Source organism: Canis aureus, chromosome 18 (genome assembly GCF_053574225.1).
Source record: "Canis aureus isolate CA01 chromosome 18, VMU_Caureus_v.1.0, whole genome shotgun sequence".
Taxonomy (NCBI): Eukaryota; Metazoa; Chordata; class Mammalia; order Carnivora; family Canidae; genus Canis; species Canis aureus.
The window spans coordinates 16,366,022-16,386,147 of NC_135628.1; the positions used below are offsets into that span (position 1 = coordinate 16,366,022).

Consider the following 20,126-nt stretch of genomic DNA (forward strand, 5'->3'; position numbering starts at 1 on the left):
AGCCAAGCTCGGGAACGGAGTGTGCACGCTCGCTCTCATGAGCTCAAGGTCCTGCAAGGAGCGTGCATGAAAATGGAGCAGCTCCAGCGAGTCCTGGCTGGAGGTTGACTTCTTACCTTGGATCTGAGGAGCTCTTTGCTCGTTTTGGGCTTTGTGCCCTCCTGCTGCCCGCGTGCTCTGGATGGGGAGTGATTTTCTAGTTCAGCTCTGGTCTTTGTCGTGCCGTGGAGGAGGCTGAGCTTCCCCCTCCCTCTCTGCTCAGACTCCCTCTTACATGCATACACTCTCAGTACCTGTCCTTCGGTAGGTTTCAAAGCCCTGCTGTGAACAGTTCTTTCTGACAAAACTGCTAAAAGAAACCAAGGGAATTGGACGTTAAACTCCATAGTGTGCATTTTCAGAACCATGCTGGGGCTTTCCAAAGTGCTCTTAGAAAGTGTGCTTGGCTGCTCCTTTTCAGAGTGGGTTACGTCCTTTAACACCCCGCCATTCAGAGTGGGGTTCCTGGACCAGCCCCATCAGTATCACCTGGGAGCTTGTCGGAAATGCAGAGTCTCGGGCCCCACGCATGACCAACTGAAACGGAATCTGCATATTAACAAGATCCTCAAGTGATTTGTGTGCACAGTGGAGTCTGAGGTGGGGCGCTTCAGACAGCAGCCTTCCTGAAAGTGCTCAGTCCGTTTGGACAGCTCCAGATTATAGTCCGGAAGATGGTTCCCAGGTGCCCTTTGTCTTCTGAGAAGCTGAGACTTCGGCTTGGCCTGAAGACCATTGTGTTGGTGAATGTTGTTAAGCAGTGGGGTGCTGAGGCGTATTTAAAATAACACATATATTCTCTTCCTCTGGCCCTGATTTAAGTGACTTGACTTTTGTGGGAGAAGGCATCTAGTTATTTTTTGTCAGATGAGGAGGGAACTGGGGGAGTGTCAGTGTGGGGGTGAGACGGCTCAAGGGGCTGAGGCTATGACAGTTGTCGTCAAAGACTGATTGAGCCCTTAGATGTCATCATCGCAAAGAAGAGCCCTCTAAGGTGTAGAATGGGTTAAAGGTGAAGGGGCCTATCTCCAGGGGTATGTGCTCCCATCCATAGGGGCGATTCAGGTATGAAGTATGCCATCCATATGTCTGGGATGTTGTAGGGAATCCTAACAGGATGTGTGGGGTTGGACCTTTTAACATGCATTCCAGCCATGGCATCTGCAGAGAAGAGAAGGGTTCTCAGAACTGGGTTTCAAGCCCAGCATTGCCATTCACTAGCCCTGATTTGGGCAAGTTACTTGCCTTTTCTAAGCTTCAGTCCTCTCATCTATAAATAGGGGTAATAAGACTCACCTCATGGGATGGTGTGAAAATTAAATGAAAATTATGGATGTGAAGTTCCTGTGAGTGCCTGGCATGATGTAGGGTTTTCGTGTTCCTCCTCTCCGTATATTTTTCTTTGCCTTGTCTGGAGTGAAGTGTAATTAGCCAACAGTTTGAGCAGCCAGCTTGATCCTGGATTTTAATCCCATACAGTTCTGATTCTTGTTCTTCTATGAACAAGGACCTTTCATTTAGCATTCAGCAGAGTTTGGATCAGGTCATGTATTAATATCATGTTTCCCCAGCTCGGCCCCAGGCTCTGTGAGGTCAGGGCCTGGTACCTTGGCCAGGTGGTTTCCACAGAAATACCAGGTACCGCATTACATTCACATTGCAACAACTCTACCAGTATCCATGTCAGGAAGCTCCGTGCCTGACCTCTGGGACTCGGCTGGACTCCAGGACACCAGTAATGTCCATCCTTGCATTCAGCACAGTGACGAGAAAGAGCGGGTGCAGGGGAGACTCAACAGAGGTTAATCAATTGTTTGGTTTAAGTCACAGGAAGCCGTGAAAAGTCAGTTTGAAACCGACAACTTGGAAAAAAGGATCAGGAAATGGAAGCAAGGACGTGATCGAAATAAATACATTTCACTTTTTTATTAATATCCCACTTTGTTCCATAGAAGGATTGGTACATGCAGCAAAAACATAATTTGTGGAATGAGGTAGGATAGAGGTAAATAAGCAAATATATAAAATCAGGACCAGGGAAGAAAGAAATACATTTCGTGAGTCTTCCCATATGACCTAAATTCCTCCAAATTAAAAAAAAGAAAGTAAAGGAAATATGTTTCCCAAGCTGTCTTCTCAGGTTGGCAAAGGCTTGTGTGATTTCCCTTCTGTGTGTTTCGTCGCACCCTGGGCCGAGTGAGCCAGTGAGCCATGCTGCCTTCTGGCCGGCAAGCCCTGCCCTCTGTAAGGGTTTGGCTGTTACCCTAGGAGAGAAGGGCCTGTGAGGTGCACCATCCCTGCCACTCTCAAATTATCAGCACTGATGAGTCATCACTACAAATTGGTTTTATTTTCTTTTGTGCAAGAACTTGATTCAGAGTCGACTTGACAGCCAAATTGGCCCGGAAGGTATAATGAGGCGATGCTGAGCATCTCTGAATATAGAAGGGGGAAAAGGAAGAGGCTGAGGGGTGGCGATGTCTTTTATGTCATTTGGACACAAATTCCAGCTGGATTGCAGAGCTCTGTTCTGTTTCAGGAACAGAAGAGCAGGGGTTACATTCCTCTGTGAGCTTCTAACCTGAGGCTGAGTTGAGACAAGGGCCTCCCCCACCAGGCCTGGGTGGTAGTAGGACTCAGCAAATAGTACTACCATTCAGGTGCTGACAGTGTTGGAAGTGCGAGGGAGAGCACCGGGGTTTAAGAGCACTGGCTCTGGAGTAAGGTAGTGCTGGATTCAGTTTCCAGATCTGCTGCTCCCTGGTTGTTTCAGGCAATTAAGGTCTCAGAGACTCAGTTTCCACGTCTGGAAAATGGGAGAAATAATAGCAATATCCTCAGAGAGTTGCTGTGAAGAGAAAATCAGGTAAGAAATGAGCAGCGCCTAGTCTGACCCTTAGTTACTATATAGCTAGCACTTCTCTTTTTAAGCAACCCCAATAACATATTTTATATAAGTGTTTAACTCAGTTATCTTTGTGAATTATACACTTTGTGGCCCTATTCTTTGATGTGTCATCCAAGCTGTCAGGGACTTTTCCACGTCGCCTTCTGGCCTCCCCCACCCCGGTCACCGCAGGCTTTGATAATACCTCAGACCCGGCATCAGAAGCCTCCTCCACACAGCATTTTTGTCAGCCTTCGTTGTTAATTAGAGTTACACATTTTTGTGCTTAAGGTGGATCCTGGGGGTGTCAGGCATTGATATCTATCAAACCCAGTGGGGAAAAAGGAAGCCAGACCCTTTACGCCCTGCTGGACACACCACGATGCAGGAGTTAAAGAGATTGACCGCATCCCTCTTCCTGAGAACGCTGGGCTTGGAGCTGGAGAAAAGGATGTTTCCAACTCTGCTGCTTGGCTCCGGTCTGATCTTGGACAAGTCACTTGATCTCTTGGAATGTCAGTTTCCTCACCTATTAAAGAGAATAGGCCTCCTGAGGCTCTTTTTATGAGTTGTAGTGCTTCTCATGCCAACATGAATTTGATTCTTCTTTCTATTCCCTTGTCACTATTTTCTACCTAAGGAGGGTGTGGGAGGGTTAGGGAGCCAGCTGGTAGCTGGGGCTCTTGCATGAACAAGGCAGTGAAGCTTTTTTGTTCTTAGCGTCTCCCTATTCTGGATGCCATTGCTGTGGGTCCTGGCACCAGCATCCACCTCACAAAAGGATCCCTCTCTACTGGCAGTCTCTGGGTTTGTGGCAGGTATGAGGTCCTAGGCAGGTGACCTCCCCCACTCTCAGTAGGCCAGTATGTGGCTCTCACGGGGCCTAGAGGTGTGAGGGAGACGGGAAGGCCTCAATAAGACCCTTACCTGGATGCAGCCCTCTCTGAAGCATGGCTCCTCTCCGCCTACCCTTTATGGAAAGCAAAAGAGGCAAAATGGAAATGGACTTTGGAGCCAGGTACAACTAGCTTTGGATTGGAGTTTTGCCACACAACTGTGTGGTCTTAGTAAAGGTATCCGACCCTTCTGAATTCCAGTGGCTTGAATATTTATCAAATGGGAATGGCAGTCTTGCTGGGGGCGAAGGCAGGGGCCAGGACTGGTTGTTCACAGCCTTACCTGGTATCTACAGTTTAGTCAGTGCTTGATAAATATTTCTGAAAGGCCGAATTGGTTCTTACAGAACATATAAGTGCTCACTCTGTGCTAGTGTCCTTGCACTGTCCCCTTCCACTTCTCCTTCCAGTTCTTGGCCCCCATTGCACTCTGCATGGTACATTGGTAGAAGATTGGTCATTGATTCATATGATAAATATTGTGTGCCAGGCGGTTAGGCCCTGTGGATGTAGTAGTTCTTTCACTGACAGAGAATCCATGCTCAGAGTTTGGATCACATCACCATGATCATGTGATCATGATCATGACCTTCTTCCCTGGTGCTGGTCCAGAGAACCCATTGTAGTGGAAGGAGAAAGGCAATGAGCCCAATGAATAAGGTACAGAGCATATGAAAGGTGACAGTGCTGGGGGGAGGAATAGAGAAGGGAAAGGGAATGGGGGCAGAGGAAGATGGGGAGTTGGGGATTGTGACCTTAGTAACAGAATGGTCATGGAAGGCCTTACTTAGAAGGTGACAGCTAAGCAAAGATGACGATCTTGGACCAAGACTCTCTCCCCAGCATCCATCCAGTTGCTGTTGCTTGGGATTTCTCAAGCTGACGGCAGTGTGAGGTGAGGCCAAACAGCTGTGAGTTCATCTTTTATAGTAACTTAGGAAGGTGCCTAGAACCTCATTCCAAGCCTCTCTTCTCTGGGAGTCCCTTGTGCCTGGCTTTCCAGCAACCAGGCTTCTCAAAGGACTGACCTCACCTTGAGAGGGTCCCTGGGCTGGCCTCAGAGATTGTGGCAAAGCAGCAGACAGCCAGTGCATTGGGCAGATTTCCCTTCAGGAGGCCAGGCCCTGTTCCCAGCTTGCTTGCTTACTGTGTGTTCGCCCTGGCACCCAGCACCCCAGCTGCGTTTATCCTCACCCAGGTGCCAGAGCTTTCAAAACAAGGGTGGCAGTGTTTTTGGTGCTAGTTTTGGTTACAAAGCAGTGTGCACCTGCCCAGGTGACCACCACAACTGTTTGGACCACCCTCCCATCCTGTCCTGATGGCCTGGATTGTTTGTAGTTTAGCTCGGTCATCACCACCACCTTCATTGCCTGGGGTTGGGGTGCTCATTGTTCTGAGTTAACTTCCTGTCTCTCCTGCCTCCCTCTCACCGGTCTCCATGGCAAATCTTCCTTTAAGATTTGCTTCTGGCTATTTATTGGAAGAGGGTGGGCGGTGGAGGGTGTGCAATACAACAGACATATCAGGGGCACACTTTGTTTAGAACACTGCTTTTCACATGTGAGTGTAGCTTCTGAGGCAATTGGTTAAAACCCAGACTCCTGTCCCCACTTGCAAGGATTAGTGTTTCTGGGCTGGGACCAAGGAATCTAGATCATCATCATCATCATCATCATCATCATCATCATCGAATCAATTCCCTAGCTCATCAGGCTGGGGTAAACCCAGATTCGAAGGCATAGCTTTCTTCCCTAATTTATTGGTATGTCAAGACTGAGTGAAATCTACTGTTGCAGTCCAGCCAGAGCCTTGCCCAGTGATGAGCTCATAGTTGGTGCTCGGTGCACATGTGTTGGAGGCTGGAGGCAACCTTTTTATAAGAAATCCTTAAAAAAAAAAAAAATCCTTCACAGTCTGAAGAATTGCTCACTAATGGGTCCCCATACTTATATTTGCAGTTTTAACAGTTAATTTTTTTTTCTTAAAGCAGAGACGTGTCCCTGTTCAGGATTTTAATGACAAAACAAAAGCGTCTTGAAAAGAAGAACTGAATAGGGGTAATTATTTTCGAAGGAATTTGAGCCACACCTTCCTTCCTGAATGTTGCTTTCATAAAGATGTATGAAGTTACACCATCTAGCAGTACTTCTCAGCTGCTCAGTGGAATCACCTGGCAGCTTAACAGGTTTGATGCTTGGGTCCTATCCCCAAGGCTCTGTTTAATTGGTCTGGGGTGTGGCCTAGGCATCAGGATTTTAAGAAGTTCCCTAGGTAATTCTAATGTGTGGCCAGGGCTGCAAATCCCTGACCTAGAAAGAGTGGAACTCCTTGGAGAGTAAAGTGAAAGATTTGTTTCTTGAATCTTACAGGGAGTCCTCTTGGACTAGAGATGGAAAGTCCCCTGGATTCTGTGATCCAAGACTATTCTAGAATCTGAATCTAAAACAATTGATATAAATAAATAAATAGATATACACACATAATATCTAAGAGAAGAATAGATGGGATCAGGTGTTGGATACCAGGTCACGTTGGCTGGATTGTGTCTTGTAAATGTTGGCGCATCCCTGGAGACCTTTAAGTAAGGGAGTGTGGCACTGGGTCTGCGTTTAGAAAAATAATACCGCTGGCATAGTTCAGATTCCTTCTGGGTAGAGCCAACTCTCTGGGTACTTCACTGGCCTAGATCTTGCTTCCTGCCTCTCCTGGTGTAACTTGGATCTGGGTCAGCAGTCCCCATCCTTGGTTTGGGTGGCAAGGAGAGGAGGAAAAAGCTCTTGGGCCAGGAAATAGTCATTGCTGCTTGTAAAATGGTGACGGTATTGTCACTGCTCCTCTTCCTTCCCACAGGGAAAATGTTCACTCTCCAAGTTGAACATTTTAATGGTTGCTGGTGTTTTCAGCAATGGCAGGGGTCTTCATTTTCCTGCTTTAACAGCAGCCCATCAGTTTCTGCAGCAAGTATTTTGAGCGGGGGGGTGGGGGGGTGGGGAGAGCCTTGCGCTCTTTCTTTAGAGACCGACGGTGTCTAAAGAGGAAATGATTTGAACTCAAGGTCAGGGAAACTCATGTCTATACTATACTAACTAGGGCTGGCTTCTCCCTCCCTCTCTTGCCCTCTTTTCTTTTTGAAATGCTGGGGTGTGGGAGGTAACAGGAGCAGGATGCAATGTCACCTCCCTCTGCTGGTCGTTTTGTATAATATCTTGTTTGTGATCCACAAAGTGCAGACAATGGGCAATGTAAATGACAGAAAGGTAGACAGAGAGTGAATTGTGAAGTCACTACCTTTGTGAGAGGGTGAAAGGTTTTTTTTTTTACTCCTTCCATTCTTTGCAAATTGATGTAATGTTTATGAAGTAGTTATTTCTTTTATCTGGCTATTGCAACTTGCCTACATTAAGGATTACTCTAGCAATCCCTTTTGTTCTGCCTATATAGTGAGTGGTGTTTTGTTTTGTTTTGTTTTGTTTTGTTTTGTTTTGTAAGCTAAAGTGAACAGGTTTTTCCGATTAATTGCTTTGGGTGCTCTGTTCAAGTTGATCACAAATATTTGTGCCGGTTTACTATGAATATATCAAAAAACCAAGCTGTTATCATTATGGGCATTAAAAGTGATATTTGAAGTGAGTGAAACTTGTGTTTCTACTTAATGATTGATCTCTATTTTGAATCCCAAAGATGGTGTTTATAAATATAAGGGCTATTCATTATGACTCTACCCTGCTTGTTAGTATCTACATTTAAATATTCTCCTAATAAAAACTAACCTTGTTGTTGTCTTCTGAAATCCTGTCTTAGCTTTGCCCCTGTCCATCTGAGCAGACTGGATTTATGGGGTGGGCGCGTTTAACGGCCTGATAAGAGGAAGCTTGAACATACACTGACTTGGAACTCAGGCATTCACCATACTCTCTTATGATGTGGGTACAAGCCAACGAATACCTATAGGCATAGTAAACTATATATTGTGTAGGTCCTCTCCAGCTTTATTCAGATGTACTCATCAAAATGATTAAGGCATTTCCCTAATTTAGACATTGAGAACAGCTCTGGAAATACAGAAAGAGAGGGAGTGAAGTTGCTTTTATTCTCTTACAAAGATCCTCAAACATAGTTTAATGTCAAATCATCCAGAGGGTCAGCTATAGGTTGGGGATATTCTGTGGACTATGTGCTTTGTTCTTATTGCATTGTCTGCTTTTTTTTTCCAGTTGCAAATGAAGCTGGAGACAAGACTGCCAGACCACTTGCCCGCTTCTCTCGTGAGTAGAGCTTATTTACTCCTTTCCTGGGCTCCTTCAGAGGCCTTTTTGCCTGCATCGTACACCTTTGTAATGCTGCCAGGTGTCAGTAAAACAATGTCAATAAAAGAGTAATATAAGAGATATCTTCAACAGGTTAATATTTCATTTGAGCCCCATCGAGAATGAGCTATTCATTGCTATTGCCTTTTCAATCCTTAGAACTGTGTGTCATTCATCAAACTATGCTCCAGTGTTTTGCTATTCTGAGTGGGGTCCTGGGAGCTGGAGAGTTGACATCACCTGGGGATTTTTAGAAATGAAGAGCCCCAGGCTTAAGGAATCAGAATCTGAATGCGACAAATCCCTGGTGATTTCTGTGCACATTTGAGTTGGAGAACTGCTCACTGGGAATCCCCTCAGCGAGCCCCACAGTAGAGGTGGGCTTTTTATGAAGATAGTGTGACAAAGAGTGTATGAAATGCTTGTAGTTGCCAAGGTCCACACATGTGTGAAAGCATCACACATGTGATGCTTTATGGGCTGCCTCCACTGGCTTTACCTCGTTTAGGTGACATTTTGAAGCTCAGATAGGTTGAATTGTTTTCCTTGGGCACAGGAATCCCGTAAGGGCCTTGGAGTTTCCCATCGATTTCTCTTGACTCTTTCATCTCCAGGTCTGGATCATAATGGGAGAATAGGAGCCAAACGCCCTCAGTGTTTTCTATGCCAGTGTGACCAGCCAATTAATGCTCTCCCTAGAAGGAAAACCCAGATGCCAATAAGGGAGCAGAAATACAAGAGGTTGAGCAGGGCTGGGTGGGTATGTTCCCCACAGAGTAGAGAAATGGTGAACTGACCATCAAAATAGATGGATTTTTCTTTCCAGCACTATCACTACTTGCTGCCTTTTGCTTAAAGTAGTTTTGCTGATGCTTTCTGGGCTTCAGTTTTTCCATCTGAAAAATAGAGAATTCATACCCATCTTCTCTCCTTTATACAAAAAGTTACCTATTTTTGAAGTCATGGTACACAGGTTCTCAGTGACTGCATTGTTATTACAGAAGGTCGATCAAATAAGGCAGATCAAGTCTTGAGTGTGGGTTCCGCCATAGTAAGCCTTAACGCATAGAATAGAAAGTATAATTTCTCTATTTACAGGGCCTTCTTCTAGAATTATGCCTTCCAGCTCTTTTGGGGGAGGCTTCAAAACTTTGGGATTGATTCCTAGAAATGGTTTTTTTAGAACTGTAATAATACATGATAATGCACGAGCATTTAAGTGCCCACATTTTAGGAGCTGTGTAATAAAACCCTCGCTTCTCACGGCCCTCCTACCTGGAGCCATTACTTTCCAAAATAGGGATTTCATCCCACAGCTCAATGAGGAGATGAATATGCTTTTAGTCCCTTTGTTTCTTATCTCCTGAGCAGTAGTCAGGCAAATTAATAAGCTGGAATGGTAACCCAATCACGCTGTGTGCATTGTGTTGTGTGCGCCTCTGCGGGAGTGCCTGGTGCTTTGATGCTCATTGCAATATGTGGGAAGGGGATGGGACAAGGGGCATCACCATGAAGTCAGAATGAAAGCTGGAGCAGCTGGTCCCTTCCAGGCAGATGAAGGTGACTTCGCTTGTAAATGACTTTCACAAAACTTCTGAGTTGTGTGTCTGGGTTGGAAGGATATGTCACTTGAAAGCTTATTCATAGCAGATAAGTGAGGACATGAGAGAAACAAAATATACAGGCTAAACGCAATTAGTGGCAAACCACTGAAGTTGGGCTGATTCTGGAACCAAAATAAAGGCAAAAGAATTTCTTGACTGTGCAATGTCCTGGGTAGGGGGGAGTCGGATGGTACCATTAGTTCCTAAATTGTTTTCCCCCTAAATTTTTTTGTAGCAAATACTAGAGAGAGAAAATTAGGTGGCCTTTAGAAGAAAAAAAAAATATTTTCTTTTTTTTTGGTGGAGATAATGGAGAATAAACCCAGAACCTCGTGTAGAAAAAAATAATTCTTAATGTAACATTGTCTCATTGGTACTCTATTTATTTAACTATATCGAAAATGACCTTGAGGCTGTGGTATGGTGTGAATGAAATATTCAATTTGGGGAGATTGGAAGGATTTGGATGACAGACTTTTCTTTGGAGGCTAGAAGATGAGGTTCTGCAACATTCTCTAATTTTGGCACCCACGAAGACACACATAGAGTCCTGATGTTGTGCACTGCCCAGCGTGGATGTAGGCCTGATGGGATGGGAAACAAGAACATAGGCTGTAAATGCTTTGAAAACTGTACCCACTGAGATGGGGGGTGGGGTGGTCTACAGAAAAAAGCTCAGGGCCGGAAGGGAAGGGCTGGACCTGTGGCCTCCCAAATCATACCCAAGTTTCGTTCTCTTTGGGGGTCTCATAGTCTGATTCCTGATGCTTCTGGAGTATGCTTCTCATTTCTCTATAGATTTTGCCTATGCTTGAATCAGTGTACTTTTCTCAGCTTCCCCATATTGCAAGAGATGAGCTGTGTTGATTATATCAAGAAATCCTAAAGGAGAACAAAAGGGAAGTAGAGTGTAGGAATCATGAAAACATTTGGCTTTTCCAAGGGGTGGTTTCTGATTCCGCCTTGGCCAGCTGGTTTACTAGCCTCACAGGCCTCATTCTGGTTACTTCTGCAACATAACCAACCTGTGCGTGGCTTTCTTCTTGGAACCCCTATCACTTAGTGGTTGACACCACTACCCAGAACTGAGCCTTCCTCAAAGAAATCAATACCAGAGTCCACTGGTCAAGCTCAGTTACTGTCACCTTTAGATTGGAGACACTTGATGTGGCATCAAATAGTAGTGGTGGTGGACACTGCGTGGTGAATCTTGTGAGTCTCTGGATCCTATCAGGGCCCTTTTATCACCTTGTGCCCATCATTTTATGCTTAGAAGTGGCTTTTGATCAACCTGATCTTAACCAGAGCATTTGCTTAATATCCATGGGCATGGAGAGTAACCAGGAAGTCATTCGTCTAAGAGTGGAGGTGAGGAAGGAGAAGGAAGGAGAGGGAGGGAGAGAGGGGCATGAGATTCAGAGACAGTGGAGAATATTATCTTCTCCTCCAACACCTACAGAAGAATGATGATGTCAAGAGAATGAGGAATTGAGAGTGACCCTGATCATAAGGTACTGTGTGAGCCCAAGATACATTGGCTTTGGACCCACAAATGGTCTAGAATGGCAGCTGTCATGTGGCTAGCTGTCCTGGGGCTGGAGCTCCTGTGTGTGGGGACTTCCCACCCCTGCATCAGCACCAGGGTTGAGGGGTGATGAGCCTGCAGAGCACCTCACCTCAGTACCGCCTGCAGAGCTGATAGCGGGTGCTCACATCATGAGCTGTCTCTATTTTACAAATGAGGACTACTAAGTTGGGAGAAGACATCAAGAATTGCACACTGATGGAATTCTAGGTCTTCCAACTCCAAATCCTGGCTGTTCTCAGGTCTGAGGGCTGGAGAATTTCCCAGCTCTGTAGCACAGGGATTTGGGGGTCTGCCAGCTTGGTAGTAGAGATGCTCAAGCTTCAGCTTAGGGCAGGGTTTGAGGATCTACACTGCAGTGACCTTCTCTAAGTTGATTCCATCTGGATTAGGAAGACCTTTCCTCAAACGTCCCATTTTACCAGCTCACTGATGCCAGGAATTCCCTGAAATAAGTGAATCACTTGAAGACTTGAAATGCAAATTCCTTTTGGAGTGAGGACACAGGGATTCATTCTTACTATGATGAAAATGATTGATATCAGACCTTTTAATTTTCTCCCCAGACATCTGAAAATATATTCTCAATATGTAAAACAGAAGGGACAAAGGAGAGGCAGCCCAGGGGGGTCTTTGTGCTGGCCCATGAAATGTACCCTGATTCTGGGAAGCCTTTGAAAGGTTTTCACAACTGGCACTCAGCCTTGTTTTAGAGCCGAAGGTGTGGCCTTTGGGGACCACAGCTGTGCCATGAAGAGGTGGCCTTGAGGTGAGGAACTCCTGGGGCCCCCCTGAGGTTGGAGCTCCTGACATCCCAGGACTTCTGGGATAAAGTCAGCTGGCTGTGGGGCTGGGTTCCCTGCTGGTCCAGACATCTGGGATGCTGACACGGCTGCCCTCCAGTGCCAGCCAGAAGAGTCCTCCTCCCTGGAGATGCCTGTTTTATATGTGTGTCAGTCTCCCCATTAGAGAGTAGGCTCCTGGAGGCCAGGAACGCCACCCCACCTGCTTGAGTTATACTAACCATGCCTGGTGTAGGAGCAATGACTTGTTTAGGGAAGACATCATAAACTTGTACCTGCCAGCCCCATTCCCCACTTTTCTCCCTCATCCTCACTTCATAAGCGGGGGTAGGCTCTCCTGCTGCCAGAACACACACTCCAGAAACCACTCCTGAGTATGTCCTCAAGGGTCTCCGACTCACTCCTATCAGGGTGTTCAGAGGCCATTTTGGACACAGGCTCTAGGTTAGGCTTGGGCTTGGGTTCTATGTCCAGGAGTGCTGAATTCTGTGTGAATTCAGCCTGGTAACTTACCCATCCAAGCCAAACCTTCTGCGTCGGGATTCTAGGCCATTATTAGAGCTTGCTTCCAAATTGGTTGTGGATGATCTCATGCAGGTGTGAGTGCTAAAACACTTAAAAACATGTGACGTGGTCACCGATCTGTTAGAACAAATATTGGTCATGGGTGATAGGAAGGACCAGGGTCCAGGAGGCCCCCAATAGGCCAGTCACTGGATGATGCTGGGGCAGCTGAGGTGGCTATAGCTCTGATTACCCAGGATAAATAATATGAAGCATGGTGTCTGCACACTGCTCAGTAAGTATGGGTGATGGTCACTGCATATATTATCACCTTTCCTGTCCCCTCCCTCCTTCCCTTCTTCCTCCCTGTCTTCTCTCCCTCTTCATTCCCTCCCTCCTTACTTCCTTCTTTTTACATATTTTAATTAAGGACTTTTCCATGCCAAGCCCTAGAAACACACACATGAGTAATTTTGTCTTCAGAGAGCTCACAGTCTGACCAGATGATGCAGAAATAAACGGCTCCAGTGCAGCGTGTGGAGGGAAATGCTAGAGGTTGCTACAAGGAGCCGCGTGAACCAGATGGGGAGACCTCATCTGACCTGGAGTAAAGTAGATTCAAGGGAGTCCCTCTGGAGGAGACCAGCATTAGCTGAGGCTTAGGGAGTGAGTGGAGGTTAACAGGTAGAAGAAGGTAGTTTCTAATCTTAAAACAAACAAAGAAACCCTCAAGGTCCATCCTATGGTGATTATACTAAGCGAAATAAGTTGGGCAGAGAAAGAGAAATACTGTATAATTTCACTTCCATGTGAAATAATAATTCCCCCCCCCAAAAAAAAACAAACAAACAAACTCAGAACAGATTGGTATTTGTCAGAAGTAGATAGGGGATGGGATGTGGGGAGTGGGTGAAGTGGGAGAAGGTAGTCAAAAGTACAAACTTCCAGTTATAAATAAGCAATGGGGATGCAATGTGTAGCATGGTGACATCATTGTTAATGATACTGTCTTGGATATTTGAAAATTAAGAGAGTACATCTTAAAAGTTCTCATCACAAGAAAAAAAATTGCAGCTATGCATGGTGACAGATGTTAGCTAGATTTTTTTGATGATAATTTCACAATACATACAAATATTGAATCATTATGTTGTACACCTGAAACTAAGGTAATGTTATCTTAAAAAAATTAAAAATAAAAGGGCGGTACAATCTTTTAGGAAATAAAGGCTGCATGCAGTGTTCAGCTGTGGCCACAGCATGGCAGCAGAAGTCCAGAATTTGGTGTGTATCTCAGCTCGAGGAGACTCAGGCAGACATTCAGTGCAGTGGACTTTTGTGGAGACAGTCCAGGGCTTTGGAAGAGCCTATGCTTGGGAGGTGAGCAATGGTTGAAAAGAAAATAGTGGGATAAAAAGCAGTTAAGGAAATGGAGCCCCATTTGACCTCTTTTGCTTTTGGAAGTAAAAATCCAGGCAGCGTTGAAAACAGATTATCCTGTTGAAGAGCTGGAATAATTTGTGTGGATGGATTTTAAAGCCAAAGGAGAGTCCCCTGCTATTTTTGTACTAGGTGTATAATCTGGGTGAATGATCCCCTTCCCCGGGTAGAGAATGGGCAGAGGCAGTACAGTGAGGGTGAGCTCTGGGGTTGGGGTAGAGGGTGAGCCAGCACCTATTACATGATGATACCTATTGTGGAACCCCAGGGCAAACTCAAAATTATCTCCAACAGAGTGCTGGAGTCTAGCCAGAGAACTTTTTGAAATTGCTTGTCATAGCAAGGAGGGTCTGTTGTAAGCATTAAGAGGTTGAGTTGGAGTTGGATGGGTTATGGAACCATGATGATGAAAATAAGGATAAGAGAAAATGGGTGGGAGGAAGGGCTGAGAAATGCCCTAAACAGTGGGCTGTGGCTGATTCTGTGCTTTCAGGGGTGGGGCATGTAGTATGGATGAGCCAGAGCCATTTACAGAGCCCAGGATAGGGCAGGAACTAGATCTGGAGATTTTCTGATTTGTATTTTTTTTTTTTTTTAAGATTTTATTTCTTTATCATGAGAGACACAGACAGAGACATAGGCAGAGGGAGAAGTAGGCTCCCTGTGGGGAGCCTGATGTGGGACTCCATCTGAGGACCCCAGGATCACATCCTGAGCTGAAGGCAGACTCTCAACTGCTGAGTCACCTAGGTCTCCCTTTCTGATTTGTCTTAAACAACACTTAACTATTTCTAAAAAGTTCAGATCCTGTATAGAGCTCTAGGTCTTACCTCAATGGTATTTAATGACTGAACATCTTCATTTTCCTCTTGTTACAGCAGAAACTGGAACTTTATCTTCAACAGTGGCAGCCCTAGAATTTCTGTGCATGAAGGGCTTAGGGGTAGCAATCTAGCTCAGTGGTCCTCAAAGTGGGGTCCCTGGAACTTGTTAGAAATACAAGTACTTGGACCCCTTACCAGATCTGCTGAATCAGAGACTCCTGGGGTGGGTCCTATCAAAAAATACTGGTGATTCTTATGTAGGCCAGTTTCCAAACCACTGCTTTAGTTGTGATGGTGGTGATGAGGGTAGAGGCAGAAGCCAGGGTGCAGTGAAGCACCCTGTTTATAGATCATAGAATAATAATACAATTAGCATTTTTCTATAGACACTTATAATATATATTATTTTTCTGTAGACACTTGTTTATATATATGCAAATGTTAATTACCCTTATCAAAGAATAGTGTCTTATTAATTTAATTTTATTTTAATTGGGAGGGATTGTAGGGGATGACTGAAAGTGATTATAGGAAAATAGTCTAATGATACCCCTTAATTCAACCGTTACAACTGGCATTGCCCTGTAACATCTCTTGAATATAATTATCTTTTTCTCTTTCTATGGTCATCTCCTGTCTACTCTTGGCCTTTCCCCATCACAATAACATCATTATAAGAGCTGCCTGGCTGGCTCACTTGCCTCTTGCTTGCACCTCCAAATCACCTGTACTGTCATCCTCAAACTCTAGTTTTTGTCATGACTTATTTGTGTTTCAGAACTATAGACAGTTACTCCCCAACTTTTGTTAACCCAAGATTTGTCTGCCTGACCACAAGGGATTCCACATTGTATCTTACTCCTTTTTCTCCATCGCTTTCATCAAATCCAGTCATTATCAGCCAAGCAAACCTGTTTGGTTTAGTAAACAGATCCATCAATTCATTATCTTACATTTGAACAATTTCAAGTTAGACTAGAACTTAAAACTATCCAGTCCAAAGCTCACTACCTCTTGTAAAATCAGATAATCTTTAAAGCATTTCTGTCACGGGTCATGAGCTCTCTGCAAGAACTTGTCTAGTGGGGAAAACTCAGCTTGGCCTAGAAGGGGTTGATGGTCACAGTCATAGTGAAGGACACATAGTGAAGCATGTGTGTTTGGAGAACTGAGCCTCACTTTGATTTTCTTGTTTTGAGTGTATATATTTGGGTCTTTGAATATAACCACTATATCACTTGGTCCGCAATATGCTAGCCATTGGTTCATCAGTGGACTGTCTGGTGATACTCTAAGTAGCTTCTAGGAGCCTGTGGATGATATGTAACTCAGATGTCAGCTGGAGGTCCATTGAGATTTAGGTAAATAGGCCCAAATTGCTATTGTGTGCCCTTTGGAATTTCAGAGCACTCCTCAATGTTTCTGTGAATACTAGGGATGATCTAATATTCTCCTTGCCCTGATTTCCTACCTCTATTGATTGTTTCCTTCTATTTGCTTGTAGCTGTCTTCTGATCTGCTCTGACATAGACTCAGATGTGGAACAAAGCCCCTTCTCTTTTTTTGGAGTAACCAAAGGCTGTTGGTGAAAGCAGACCTTGAGTGAAGATTAGGGATCCACGAGAGATTACAATATGCAATTGCATGCAGACAATTTTAATTCAGAGTTTTGTTCTCAATAGCCCTTTCATCCATCTCACCAACAAAACTTTTTTTAAAGACCACTTTGCTCATGTAGCTCCTGATCCACCACCCCTGGATCCTTCTTTGCCTACACTCCTCTACTTTTTCCCCTGTTTTTCCATTTCCCTCTTAGGAATTGAAAGACACTCCTCCCAGTTTCTCATACAGAGCAGCTCGATCATCACATTAATTGCATTGCTATCTACTGACACCTTTCCCTTCAGCATTTCACATATATTCCTTTAGACTTTTTTTCCCTTTAAATGCAGACTAATTTCTTTTTCCTTCATGGGAATTGTAGTCCAGCTTATTGAGATAATGGCAAATATTTAGTCCTTACTACATGTGTACAAGCTTATACAACTTAAAAATATGAATAGAAATCTTTTTGTGTGTAATGTAACCTCAGGGAGGGCAAGGAAGAATGGGTTGGCTATTATATGCCAAGCACCTCCTCTTTTCCTCTCTCAATATATGCTCCTTTGAATAAAGTTTGGATGAAGCTTCTAGTTCCAGCAAAAGATGGACTAGGATAGTCTGAAAACCTTCCATTTTTCATAAGCATATAGAAATGCTGAGTAAAATATTTAAAAAAATACTTTAAAATGCATAGTTAAACTTGCAATAAAAAAAAGGAACTCTGCAGGTGGAAATGAAGGAAGAATTTAATATTAGTACAACAAGCTATAAACATGCTGCTGATTCTGTAGCTATGCTGCATGAGAGTGGTATTGCCAAGGCCATGGGATCTAGTACATGTGCTAAAGATTTCAGGCTTTGGGCTGTACAGAGTGAGGAGTTGGATCTGAGATTTCTGCTTGAACTTGGAGTCTTAAAAACTTAGATAAAATGGATCACTTTCTTGAAAAACACAAAATACTACAACTTACCAATTATGAAGTAGCTAATAGCTTTATAACTATTAAGAAAATTAAATTAATAATTAAAAATTCCCCCAAGGAAATCTCCAGACCCAGTAAGTTTAGCTGGAAAGATCTACCAAATTTTTAAAGGAAAGTTTGTACCAATTCTACATAATTTCTTCCAGAAAATAAGGAGGAGGAAACATTTCCCAATTCATTTTATGAAGTTAGTAGTATCCTGATACCAAAACCAGAGAAAGACAACAGACCCATATCCTCATGAATGCAGATGTAAAACTTTTTAACATAATATTAGCAAAACAATTCAACAACATGTAAAAAAGAATTATGCACCATGCCAGGTGGGGTTGATTCTCTTTCAGTATTGAAAATTAATGTAATTCACCATATTAACAGGCAAAAGAAGAAAAAATCATATGAGCATATCAACTGATGCAGAAAAAGCATTTGACAACATTCAACATTCATGATAAGAACTCTCAGGGAAATGGGAATATAGGGGACTGTCATCAATATGATAGAGAACATCTACAAGAAAACCACGGCTAACTGTAGACTGATGCTTTACCCCTAAAATTGAGAGTGAGATGAGCATATCTGCTCACATCCTTTTACTTAGTATTGTGCTGGGAGTTCTAGCCAGTGCAATAAGGGAAGAGAATGAAATAAAATGCATACAGATCAGAAAGGAAGAAATCAAATTGTCTCTGTTTGCAGAAGACATGATTGTCTATGTAGAAATTTATCAGGAATCTATTAAAAACCTTTTAGAATTAATAAGTGAGTTCAGCAAGGTTATAGGATATAAGATAAACATAAAAAATCAAAATAAAAAATACAGTGATGTTTTCAATTGCTCAGAAAAGGTGAAATGTGTAGGGCCGCCTGAGTGGCTCAGTTGGTTCAGCATCAGACTCTTGATGTCAGCTCAGGTAATGATCTCAGGGTTGTGAGATTGAGCCCCACGTCAGGCTCAATTTTTGGTGTGGAGCCTGCTTCATATTCTCTTTCTTCTTCTGCCTTTGCCTTTCCCCCTGTTCCTTCTCTCTTTTCTAAAAAGAAAAAAAAAGGTGAAATACATAGATGTTAATCTAACAAAATATATATGACTTAAATGAGGAAAACTACACAAAGGTGATGAAAGAAGTAAAAGAAAATCTAAATAAATGGAAACAAATACTGTATTCGTCGATTGGAAGACTCAACATAGTGAAGATGTCAATTCTCCCTAAACTGATAAACAGATTTAACACAATTCCTATGAAAATCCCAATGAGAGTTTCTGTAAATATAGACAAGATTATTTTACAATTTATATGAAAATTCAAGGACCTAGAATAGCTGAAACAATTTTGGAAAAGAAGAACAACGTGTAAGGAATCAGTCTATTTGATTTCAAAGCTTAGTGTGTAGCTACAGTAATAAAGACTAGGTGGTACTGGTAAAAGGATAGATTCATAGGTCAATGGAACAGAATAGAGAAGCCAGAAATAGATTCATTCACACAAATACGTCCAACCGATTTTTGACAAAGGTACAACAGCAGTTTAATGGAGCTAATATAGCCTTTTAAACATATGGGCTCATGTATTTGGACATCCACAGGCAAAAATACAAACCTCAACCTAAGTCTCAAACTTTATATAATAATTCACTTGAAATGGATTATGAACTTAAACATAAAACATAATGCTATGTAATTTTTAGAAAAAGAGATAGAAAAAAATCATGGGATTATAGTGCTAGGAAAGAAAGACTTATCACCATGATCCATAAAAGGAAAAAAATTGATACATTGGACTTCACCAACATTAGAAACCTTTGTTCTGCAAAGACCTTGCCAAGATGTTGAAAAAACAGGCCAAAAAGTGGGAGAAAATATTTGCAAATAATTTTGCTATCCAAAAAAGTTTTAGTATTATAATATATGAAGAATTCTCAAAACTCAAACATAAAAAAGAAAAACAACCCATTCAGAGTTGACCAAAGACAGGACATTTTTCCAAGGAAAATATACAGTTGACAAGTAAGTATTTGAAAGGATATTTAACTTTGTTAGTCATTAGGGAAATGCAAATTAAAACCACAATGAGATACTGCTACTCATTTACCAGAATGGCTAATATAAAAAAAAATAGTGACCACACCAAATCCTGAGAAGGATGAAGAGGACCTGCATCATTCATATATTGCTGGTGGTAAGCCACTTTTTAAAAAGTTTGGCTGTATCAGAAAGGATGAATAGCCACCATTTGCTTCAACGTGGATGGAGCTGGAGGGTATTACGCTGAGTGAAGTAAGTCAATTGGAGAAGGACAAACATATGGTCTCATTCATTTGGGGAATATAAAAAACAATGAAAGGGAATAAAGGGGAAAGGAGAGAAAATGAGTGGGAAGTATCAGTGAGGGTAACAGAACATGAGAGACTCCTAACTCTGGGAAACAAACAAGGGGTAGTGGAAAGGGAGGTGGACGGGGGAATGGGGTGACGGGGTGACTGGGTGACGGGCACTGAGGGGGGCACTTGATGGGATGAGCACTGGGTGTTATGCTGTATGTTGGTACATTGAACTCCAATAAAAAATATACCAAAAAGAAGTTTGGCTTTTTTTTTTTTTTTTTGACTAAACATGCAAGCACCATGTGAGTCAGGAATTGCGCTTTTGGG

General features: G+C 43.2%; 1 protein-coding gene across 4 annotated transcripts in view; it reads left to right on the forward strand.

Moving 5' to 3' along the window:
• The window catches only part of PDE1C (phosphodiesterase 1C), a 482,957-nt gene that overhangs the window by 80,584 nt on the left and 382,247 nt on the right, over nt 1-20,126 (forward strand). For all 4 annotated transcript variants that reach the window (XM_077856290.1, XM_077856292.1, XM_077856291.1 and 1 more), the window contains exon 2: nt 8,037-8,087. In XM_077856290.1, coding sequence (XP_077712416.1) covers nt 8,037-8,087 — 51 coding nt within the window. The remainder of the gene's footprint in view (nt 1-8,036; nt 8,088-20,126) is intronic.